The sequence below is a fragment of the Labrus bergylta genome, chromosome 2, assembly GCF_963930695.1.
Source record: "Labrus bergylta chromosome 2, fLabBer1.1, whole genome shotgun sequence".
In the NCBI taxonomy this organism is placed as follows: Eukaryota; Metazoa; Chordata; class Actinopteri; order Labriformes; family Labridae; genus Labrus; species Labrus bergylta.
In genome coordinates, this window is record NC_089196.1 from 15,117,474 (window position 1) to 15,129,603 (window position 12,130).

General features: G+C 39.8%; 1 protein-coding gene across 1 annotated transcript in view; it reads right to left on the reverse strand.

The window, feature by feature from the left end:
• Positions 1-7,235, reverse strand: part of sv2ca (synaptic vesicle glycoprotein 2Ca) — a 31,589-nt gene extending 24,354 nt beyond the window's left edge. The window contains exons 1-2 of the mRNA XM_020650946.3: positions 6,929-7,235; positions 672-1,478 (exon numbers count right to left, since the gene is read on the reverse strand). Of these exons, the coding sequence (XP_020506602.1) occupies positions 672-1,269 (598 nt within the window). The 5' untranslated portion in view covers positions 1,270-1,478; positions 6,929-7,235. The remainder of the gene's footprint in view (positions 1-671; positions 1,479-6,928) is intronic.
• Positions 7,236-12,130: the final 4,895 nt, after the last annotated feature.

Sequence of the window (12,130 nt, forward strand, 5' to 3'; positions counted from 1 at the left end):
AAATGAATGTGCATACTGAAATTGTCTGATTTTGGATGTTATTGTGTCAAATAATTAAATAGTTAAAGTTTGTAGGGAATAAACTGAGTGTATTATAAAGAATGCTTTATAATATCACCCTCACATCAAAGTGAAATTAAACTATATAGAGATGTTTGCTATGTGGCATAAGTGATATTGTGTCAACTAGTTACTTTAAGAGCTCTTCAATTGATGAAATATGTTTTTCAACAAAGTTGTTCAACCTATGAGGGACACATTTAAAAAAATACCAAAGTAGGGGTTTAGATGGTCTGATGTTTAGACCATTTTCAAATACATCCACTAGTGCAACTGGACTTTTCATTATACATTGCCTGCCTGGTAAGCACATCCCTTGAAGTAACTTCATTACAGTAGCAGACGTATTCTGTTCAAAAACCAGTAGTGTCCAGTCCAAAGCTAATAACACCCTGATGACACCAGTTAGACAGAAAAGTGTCCCTTCATTATTTTAGATTATGATTAATGCACACACATATATTTAACTATCAATGTTGCATTATATTACTGCAATATGTTTGCTCATTGAAGGCACGTTCATTACTATTGAATCATTCACATCATTTCCTGTTGGCACATGGACACTAATGCACACTCATCAGCACTGAAACTCACACAAAGTGACTCACCTAGCCATCCTGAGCTGGAGTTTGGCACACACATGTCCGTCTCTGCACTAGGCAGCACAAAGCCCACTACGAACACTTCCACCCCGTCCGACATGAGGGCAAGCCCAAGCACCAGGAAGAGCTGCCACTGGAATCTCCCGTGTCCACACTCCTGGATGATCAGCTCGTACTGTTGGGCCAGCTCCTCCTCGTCGGCCTGCCTCTCCTCCTCTAACCCCTTACGGTCTCGCGTGGCATCTGACACGGGTTGCCCGATTGCAACCTGACCTTCCTTGTGCCTCCTGTCTCCTGCAGAGGGGATCCCCTGGTATTCGCCCTCATAGATCTCGTCCTCATCATCATGGCCCTCAGTGGCATCACTGGAGCCCTCCTCGTTGTCATTGTAGCGCTCTCCGTCCTGCCTTGGTGGGTTCCTGTAGAAATCTTCATCTTCATCCTCCTCATCCTGGAATCGACTGTAGTTACGGTGGGATGAGTACTCATCTGTGGCTCTGTCCACCACCTTGTTGACTTTCTTTGCTGTGTGCCGTTTGGCTTCCTTCACCATGTCCTTGGCCCCCTTAGCTAGTGAAGTCCTGTTATTGTAAGTGTCCTCCATTTTGGCTCCAACAGTAGGTCTTCACGGGGGGTTCAGAGAATACTTAGAAGTTTAAAAAAAAAAGGAAAAAAAAGGAAGAGGGGTTTGTATAAACTGGAATTGCAGGTGGTGAGACCAGTGAGCGTCGAGATACAGCAGGTAGGAAAAATCTGGAGTCCCCAGTCACCACAGGAGATAAACCAGGACGGCTGTGGCAATCATCGGCCAAACTGAGAGAGATGGGGGGGGGGAGACAGAAAAAAACACGTAAATATAAAGAGGAAGAAAGATGGAGAAAAATACAGAACATAAAGGTGAAGGGATCAGAAAGAAAGGAAGAAGAAATAAATAGAGAGTAGAGAGAAATACTCATCAGATAGTGCCTGTAAATCATGTCTCTCCTGTTACATCTGTAGCCTCCTAGACTAATAAGTGACAGCCCCAATCCTCTTTAATCATTCATTCACATTCCCCTAGGACTTTTAATCTTTAAGAGTGATGTGAGAAAATAAGAGTTGTCTGTGTAGCTCTCACATTTTATGAAAAAAAATGGTTATTCAGTGTACATGGTTGCTTTTTGTTCCTTTATCTTTCATGAGTTGGACTTATGAAGTGACATTTTAAACAGAGAATGCTGAATCTGCTGACTCAAGATCATCTCTGACGAGCAGAAGCTAATAAACAAGGCTTTGCCCAAAAATCAATTTGCCCCCAATAAAGACCTGGTTTATGGTAATGAGAGTGACAATTCAACCGGAACGGCACTGTCGCATTTGATTCGTGCAAAGACAGGAGAAAAGGGGAAATTGATATGAGTAGATACATAGATAAATGAACACTCAGAAACAGGCTTACATAGTACAAACACACACAAATAATATTCTATAAGGACCCTGATTTGTATGCAGTCGGCTACCTTTAAAACATAAAAAAGATCACACATATTTGCGACATGCATAAAAATAGACGCACAAGAAGACTCCTTTAAACATCCAAACATGTCATGCACATGAGAGTTGAGTTCACTGCACAGAGGGGGAAGCCCTTTCCCCTTTGTGCTGACAGGAGGGAGACCCCAGCCTGCCACTGCAAGTACTCTAACATGCTTTCATGTGAGTGTTCAAACTGTGATCCACAATTCATCATCACATTGCCACTTCAGACTTATTCTGTCTTATTTAATCTATCATTTTCAGAAATAAAATTAAAAAAAACACATCATCATGTGGATAAACTAAAAGGGTTTAGTTCAGTAAATCAAAGAAAAAATGTCAAGTGCTCATCTTGATAAGACATTTAGGAGTGGTCAGAGATGTGCCGGTCCACTGTGCGTGTGTGTGTGTTTGTGTTTGTGTGTGTGTGTGCGTGTGTGTGTGTGTGTGTGTGTGTGTGCGTGTGTGTGTGTGTTAGGTCAGAACTGTGTCGTTCCAGTGTGTCTAGGAGCTGCTCACCACAGCCTCAAATGAACACTGAAGCCTTGTCAGGAGGACACTAATCACTGGGCCAGCTTCAGCTCTCGTAATGCAATTTTACTGGGCAAAATGACACTGCTGATTCAAGGTGACTCTACTAATCTCTTTTGGCTCATTGTATGACTTCAGAGCTTATGAGCACACTCCTTTACGCATAGAACGGTAATTTTATAATGTCTCCACTGACACCAGTGATGCCTCAGACACTTTTCCATACGCAGGATCAATGAAGACACATTTTTAGACATTTGTTTCTTATATCCAAAGAGAACTGTCCATCTTATTTTTGAGATGCACAATGCAGGACACTAACTGTTTCTTAATTCTGTAAAACACTCACTGTAGATGACTTCTATTCTTTAAAAAACAGGTTCTTCCCAGGCATCCTAGATTATTTTCATTTATGGATCCTTTTTTTCCCTTCAATTTACTGCATCCTAAAGTGAAATGAATTTGAAAGCTTCAGTAGACCGGCCACCACAAGGAGCATGTCAGAGCTCACTGCAGTGTCAATGAACTGGTAACATCTATTCTTTCAGCTCATGTTAGCTATCACACATCATTTTTACAAAAAGAAAATAGCCAGCAAATGGGGTGTATCCTGGTGGAGCCTGCCTGTCAGAGAGTCAATGGAGTATATAGTGAGGCTTCCTGTCAGCGGTGATGAAGCTCAGAGGACAGGCGAGCACACAGACGACCCACCTCACCTGACCGCAGATGACAAGACCCTGACAGCGCAAACAACCTGAGCAAAGGGAGTAATCACAATCAAACTGGGGAACCACCAGCACCCCCACACCAACCAAGCTTGGGTTTTTAACCCATTGAATTTCTCCAGCAGCTTTATATTTGTCTTCTTTTTAATGTATCTGCCTTCCGCATGCATTTCTTTACCTTTACTTATGTTCATTACACACCATTTATATATTCTTCCAAGGCAACCAAACCAAACTAAGCATTCGATCATATATTTCTCCTGAACCAAAATGTGATGGGAAAATGGATTTGGACATAAAGATATGTACCAATACAATGTCCAAGTGCAAAGCTCTTTTCATTATTTTATGTTTTAATTAAATCCTTATTTGACCAGGAGAGAAATGCATTGAGATTAAAAATCTCTTTTACAAGTGTGTCCTGGCAAGCACTTACATTACACAAAGAGAGTACATATCTCTAGTTTTTGTGAACCATGTGAGGATGCAGAAAATAGGCCTTGCTCCAGTAATACCCCCTGTCTGCATGATGGATAGCAGCCCTGCTTTCATTTAACCTCTTTAGAATACTAAAAAAACACCAAGTCAAGTATCACTTGCCCCACAAGTTCTGTGTGCCTGAACATCAAGAGAACTAAAGTGACAAGACTTACAAAGGAGTTAAGGACAAATAAACAGTGCATAGCATTATTATGATGATGGTGATAATGAACAGCCTTACTCAGAAAAACTTCAAGAATAATGAAGCATTTATCAGCAAGGTACGGGTTTCCTTAAACCATGGGCTTTGTCAGAAGAACTGATGTCAGTGTCTACATATTAGAGTGGACAAAGAGGTTGTTACAGTAAAAAAGTGAAAAATCAATTCTTGTCTTAGAATTTCTGGTTGCTTGACCCATAACTGCTGGAGGAGACAAATACTTCATGTTTTTTTATAAGGACTTGGACTGAAATCAATAGCACCTTTTTTTTTAGCTGAGTGCAGTTCAGTAGTCCAGGCACTGGTCCTTAGAAAAAAATAAAAAATAATGACGCAAAACAATAAAAGCTTCTGGGTTGTCTTATTTGTGAGTGTATTAAATGTTTAAAACAAATGCATGAGGCTAGCATCCCTAACATGCATTTTGAACTCTTACTTTTTTGCTTCTGTTTCTTAATGTTAAAGTTGATGTTTCTTTCCCTATAGGCACCGCAATTGCTTTCCATATCAGTCAGGGTAGACTTGCCAGTGTCATTTCAAAGACATGCACAAACACGGCAGTTTGATGGCTGGTTTGCTCTATTAGCATCAGAATGAGCAGGTCCAATCTCTAAGTGGGCAGAGCCGCATGTAATCCCATCAAAACGGAGAACCCATGACCTCATCTGAGAGGCAGAGGCAAAACCAGCCCGGGATGTCTTCCGTTAGGAGATTTCATCAAACACTGATGCCATTACTGACTGAGAGGACGAGCAGGGAGAGGAGGAGTATTTATATCAGAATAAATGGGCGCTGGGAAAAATAAACGTCAAAAGAGAGAGAGGAAGAAAATGGTTGTTTCTGCAAATGGTTCTACATAAGGAAGAGGAAATGTTATAAACAGCTTTGAAAGCAACCAAACCTCATCTGTTGCCTTTTATTAGCAGCGCCTCGGCATCAAAGATAAAACTTCAAAAGCATAGCAGATTGCAAACCATGCTTTTATTACATCATACAGATTCATGAAGCAGCCGCAGCAAGTTGACGCCTGCCTTTACAGCCCAATAATATAAGAATTGACTTTAATTACCTCTATGCACATCAGAGTTATGGAAAAAAAGAATTCCCCTGTATATATTTATATTTTTAATTTACATACTTGAATGAAACATGATAAAGCATACATATTGTGTTTGAACAAATATTCAATCAATGAAATCCATTAAAAGTTCTGTCCAACCATGAACATTACAATTAGTCAATTATGCTTTTTTGTTGCATCAGTCGGATATCTGTTTGCTCTTCTGAACAAACATATGGTCTCCCCACCTTGCAAGGCTTCTACACATCCAGTGAGTGTCACAGATACAAAACACAATGTCACACTACCACTGTCTAGTGCAATCCATACACTTCATGTTGCAACAACGAAGCAAAGGATGGAAAACCTGACCTTTTCAATTGGGATTTTTTACAATTAACTTCTCATCTTGTCAAACTGAATTTACAGACAAGACTACCAAGAACTACTGAGTCCCTTCTAGAAAGAAATATTTCTTCATTGCAGGTAGACATGATGGCGTAAAGATTCCTGAAGGTTATGTAATATCCCTTACAAAGGTCAACTTGTCCCAAAAATAGTAAAAAAAAATAATAATGCAAAATCTGTAGCCGAGATCGTTTGTAAAGTTCAGATTTGTGTTTACTTAATTGTACTTTGAATACTTTATTTCCTCTTAGTAAAAAAAAACGGGAAAAGAAAATGCCTTTGTCTTAATGTGTAAAAAATAACAAAATGACTGTCCGTTTTTGCTTTAGAGGAGGATGGCATTGAATGCAGATTAGGGACATTCAGATTATAATAAGGGTCATATTTCAAATGTCAAAAAAACCTGCAGTGACTTGAAATCAAGTGTGCAAAAGAAGGGAAATCTGCAACCTTCAATCACTTTTAGACTTTTTTTTCCCCAGCTGGATACTTTCAGTGTAAACCAGCAGCACCACTACAGCAGCCTACAGACTGCAAACAAAGCACTTTGCCACACATTTCCAGTTCACCGGCTGTGTGCCTGTCAATCGCTCACTGCCTCTCGAGGTGCAGTTCACGGATGAGTCAGTTGCCTGCTCCAGCATCCTCTCCTCTTTTTGGCGGCAGTGCAGAGTGCTTTAACTGCCCCGGGGCAGGTGGCTGGATTGCACTACAGAGTGCACAGTCCGCAGCCCACAACCCCAAACTCTGCTCATGCTAAGAATAGCATGCTGTTGGATAAAACTAAATGCAAATGATCGGCTCCCATTAGTGGTCATCATCAACCAAATAAGGTCTCTTGCGGACAGACCTTAATCATGTCAATTCAGTCAGGTATCTCATATCAATGTGTACTCCCAAAGGCCTAAGCATTTTTATTACGCTTAAATAATAAGTCATTTATATTGAACTCTTTACAAGGTACAGCAACTCCAATTCATCTCTTCATTTCAATCAAATCGTGTGCCTTGTGGCTATTTTTTCAACTAGGGATGCCACTTTCCATTTTGCATGAGCCATATGGACTGAATGGCATAATTTAAAAAACAAGCCCGGAAAACATCCTAACTTTTACAAATGATGTTTTAACGCATGAATAAATAATGAGATGTTAACCTAAGATGTTTGTTAAGACTGAATAAATGAACAACATGATCTAAGAGCCTTAATGAAGCTCGTTATTAAAATGTTTGTTGGAAATATCGAAATATCGGATTTCCCCCCCAACAAGGAAGTACACACTCAGCATGTTTTCAGTGAAAGTAGTTGTAGCCTAAGTACTTACCGTCATTTATGGCGAGAGCAGTGGACTGAGCTGTTACCCATTGCATCCGACTTCGCTTTGGCTTAATGGAGAAAACAAATCTCGTGGGCTTTTACTGTAAGAATAAGATCAGAGGTAATTGCGCACGGCAGTGGGGCTTCTTTTCGATGCAGTCAGTCCTCCCTCGCTGCAGCACTCCAGGAAAGGAGAGAGAGAGAGAGAGGGAAAGAAAGAGAGAGAGCTGGTGGACGGAGAGGGAGGGGGGGGGGGGTGCAGTATAATCAATAATTGTACTTCATTGAGTCATGCGGGTGATTCCGTCTCCAGGAAATATCTAGTCAAGTGATCGAAAGACGCGTAACACCGCAACACATGCTCGCTGAACAGATAGCCTAAGACAGGTTTAGATTTAAGCGGGCGACGTCGCGCAGTCAGTGTGAATGTGAATAACTTAACTTTTGGTACAGGAGAATGGTTCCATAAGACTAACACACCTGGGCTTCTGTTAGAGGGTAAAAGGGTGTTGCATGAAGGCAAACGCTATTCTTCGAAAATTTCAGCAATGTTGGTCTTTAGATCTGGTTTCTGGAGACACCGTGATTTTTTTTTTTGTTTGCTCTGTTTGCAATATATCTAAATATCTACAACTGCTTCCACTAAAGTTGCGATCAGTTGCGATGAGTGCCTCACCTTGATGCAGAGTTCACCCTGGAGCTGCGCGTTGCAGTTAAACGACTGTCTCTGTCCATGGTGCTGGTGAACACCTGAGAGTGTCTCAGCGCACTTTCAAAGTTAGATGCAAGATTGTACATACATTGTAGTCAACGTTCTCCCCTCTCCTTATTTTGCAACTTTGCTTCACATGCTGAAAATGTTGTAGAAAACAAATAGAAGAAATATCTAACAAGGCTTTTGGTTTAGCAATTGTTCAATGAAAATGGGGCGTTGGTTTAGTTCAGATGGTTGAGCAAGTGCCGATTACAGAGGGTACAGTTCTCGTCGCATTGGTCACATGCAGGTTCGAATTCAGCTGCGACCATTGGTTGCATGTCGTCCCCATAGGGTCGTCCCCCACTCTCTCTCCCTATATTTCCTGCCTCTCCTCGGCTTTCTCTGTCCAATAAAGACAAAATGCCATATAATACTCTTCTAAAATTAAGTAACCTACACAGATCGCAGAATAATCTGTAAAATATATAGAACCATCTCGAGCACTACAGAACTTTATTCAATTACAGAATGCACGTTCTGAACCCAGTGTTTAAAGGTGGTGGTTATTAACTTCAATCAGCCTTCAAACTCAGTCCTATAATAGTTTTACAGATTCCATATTAGTTGTTTTTATAAACTCACAGACCAGTGAGACATGATACATTATGCAATCATATAGTTTCATTGAATTCTCTATTATTATTGAGTTCTTATTGTATCATATATCATATCATACATTACGGTTATATCATATCAAACAGTATAGTATCCAATCCCATCAGATTATATGGAATGCTATTCTATAATCTGTATATATAATTTGTATAAATAAATGTTACATCTTATCATATCTTTCTCATATTCATTGTATCATAATGTGTTATATTTTATCCCATCTTAAAGTCTTACATGGATGGAGCCTCATGGCTCATATTTACTTGTTTAATTTTTCTCTACACCACCAAGTTTAATTTGACTATATAAAGAAGTCTGTGCAGCAAGTAAAGCTCTTGGTTTTCAGATGCAGTCTCAGCATGGTGGACCATTTTCATTCTTTCAATGCCCACAAATGATGGCCACAGAGGGAGTAATACTATTGACGAGCACCACACAAAGATTATACAATGCTGTTACAATAATTGCATAACCTAACACAGGCTCTCAGAGATAAGTAGGCTCTTTAGATGAAGTGTGAGACAGTGGCTGCCTGTGTGCCTGCTATGTCAGATCCTACCGCTTCTGAAACCTGCGAGTAGTTCCTAGAGAAAGAGAGGGTGGGGAAAGAAGGGATGACAGACTGATGCAAGTACGGGGACATTCAGCCTCAGTATTAACATCATTAAAGCCTGCAAACTGTACCAGCTCTTTGAGACAGACTTGCTCCACTGCAGAAATGACTCTCAGCAAGCTCTTTGATGTATTACCCTCTCCACAACTGATGAATTATTCTCATTTTAAAAAATATAATCTCAATAGCTACATGTTAAAACACTTAAAATCTAAGAAATATAGTAAATGATGGCGCTTTTTGCATTTTATTACTGTATTTAAACACTAAGAAACAGCTTTGACATTAACTGTGCATCATATTCAATATTCACCACAAAGGATACTGAATACGTTTGTTAACGATGCACAAGCATGCACATGCAACACAAAAGCGTGCGAGGACACACACATACACACACAAACACACAAAAGGAGAGGCATCTATTGAATCCCCTGAATTTGATGATTCACAGTAGCAGTGACCTAAGGCTAGGGACACTCTCTGCTTTTGATTCAGAGTTGGAAGACAAACCCCCCTCAAGCCATAAGACTCCATTTACTACTGCTGGAGAGCTGAGGAGCACTTAGCTTAATGTACGGGACAGTAGAATGACCCTCTCCCACACACACACACACACACATTGATTGTCCGCTGTGCATGCCAAAGCGCTTGTTTTTTTTGCAAGAATCTTAATATTGTCGCACACACAGACATGCACACAAGCACGAAAGATGCTCATGGATTTAAGTCATCACGGGGGAAATACAAATAGTATCTTATTATACTTATGTCCTAGGGCTTCTAGGTTAGGTGCTGACATGTAAGAAGAATAGCTGTCAAATTGATTCATTTACCATGGCACATTCAGTAAATGTAGCCTGATATTGATAGTAGGTTCAAAGAAAGTGACAGTGTAATCGTACACAGTCCTGGTGCCAAAGCAATTCAGACCCTTCTATACCCTGCTAGGTGTTTCATACCAACCTATGAATGGTATGTTTTGCAATATGAACCTATTATTTACATTGAATACACAAGGCACGTTTGTTTCTTACTGCATTTTTTTTCCCTTTTGAGACAGATTTTAAAATCTAATCCAATCCAACCAAAATAAATATTTATATCTTGTGTAAGTTATATGATATAAAAACATAAAGTAAGTTTTTGGTCCTAATCATCAAATGCAAACTATTCAACTTGTGCTGCATATCCTAACTGCAACGAGTGAAAACCAGTGAACATATATAGGAATTCTACAGTTCAATCTTTTTATTTCCCTTTGTAATATGTAGCATATTTGGACTTTACATCTACAAATGGATGTTGTACATGCGGTGCCTGCTTTCCTTGAGAAATGACTCGAGAGGTGGAGGTGAACTGGAACAACTGTCTGCTGCTTATCGTCATCCAGAGTATACGGAAAGGATGTGGACACTGATGGTAATTGTTTTTGCTTTGTGGAGATAAAAGCTCCGACTAACTGATTTAGTCTCCATCTTCTCTCACAGCCTCCTCTGCTCATCTGCACTCACAGAGCTGACCACTGCATCTGCCGGAGTCAGCATTTATCTTATTGTTCGGATATGTTGTAAAATGTACTTGGTCGTACATACTATCTTATCTAGAACAATGCAGCCATGATGTGTACAAATGCTGGGAGAATTTGGTCCCTAAATATTTTGAAAGCATGACAAAAAAACACCAGTGTCACAGATACAGAGATGTGATGGATTAGAGTGTCCCAAGGGGGAAGTCCAGCTCCATCAAAATGTAATGAAAACTAATTTGAAAACAGCAGGTAGCTGCGTATAACTCTAAGATGAGCTCTGGCAACATTATGTTCACTGAGAGGTCATCATAGTCTGCTAGGAGAGAAAAATGGGTTGATAACATTACGATTGATGACAGCACATTAGTTGTTGTCTGCAGGAGTTATGGCTGTCTGTAAATACGTCTGACTAAAAATCGAACAAGGGCAGAAACAATTTATACCACATTGTAGTCTGGTTTCTCAGTTGTAATACAAGAAAAATGAAGTACATACACAAAACATTTCATGGGACATGCAAAAATATTTTGGAGAATCTGTTATTTTGGAGAATCTGTGAGGGACAGAAGAAAGTCAAAAAAATGCACTGTAAGAAAAAGTTCCTTAACAATGTCAGCCTGTGTAAGCGCAGAACATTATTTCCTAATTTCTGCTCTGTCTACCATTGCAAGGTCCTGAATAGTCTAACGTACCTGAGCTGAAATACCGGGGGGAAGAAAGTCAAATGGATTGTGATTATTGTCCTGGAACAGATTGAACAGGCTATGAGAGAAGAATGTGACCTGAATCCGATTTCAACACACAGACCCTGGTGCATTTCATTTTGAGAGGAAAATGAAATTTACAAACGGGATCTAAAGAAGGGTCGAGGCAGTAATGCTTGCTTTAATCCAACCACTATCAACAGTATAGATGACCTTTGTCTGCAACAAGAGGAAAATATTAAACACAGCAAGTACAGAATTAGCTTCTGTCTCTATTTCCTGGGTTTCTTAAACCAATTTATTGATGTAAATGTATTAGTTGTGATTTGTATTCACAAAGAAAAATGTGATTATTTTATATATTTGAAGGACAGAAATTTAATCTGCTGTAACACTGATCAAAAAAAACATCACACATTAATAAAAAAAAGACACTGGGTACATAAAAAGAATATACTTAACATTTTGGAGCTTTACACACACATATAGAAACTGTGCCTCTAATCCGCCCTTGTTATAATAGTTTATCAAAAGGAGAGTTGCAGTCTTATATTAATAGCATGTATACGAGAAACTCACAAGCCAAGCTGGTGTGACAAAAAAAAAAGAGAAATTGTGATGAACACATCACCAAAACCTTTCAAACCATCTGAATCATCTGCTCTGAAATGGAAGAAGTAATCTGAGGGCGCTATGGCTTCCTGTCATTCAACAGGAAACCTCCGTTCCCCACAGAGCAGCGAGGATTATCTTCTGTGCCTCATGGTTGTGTTTCAAACTCATATGCCTGCATCAACTGTCAAGATATGTAAGTACAGTGTGTGTGTGTGTGTGTGTGTGTGTGTGTGTGTGTGTGTGTGTGTGTGTGTGTGTGTGGGGTGGGGGGGTGGGGGGGGTAGCCTTGCTGGTATAAGTGAAATATGTATTTCATTTGCAACCAATTAGACTGATTGTCTGCTTGAATTTGAGTCAGATGTTAATACTTTGTC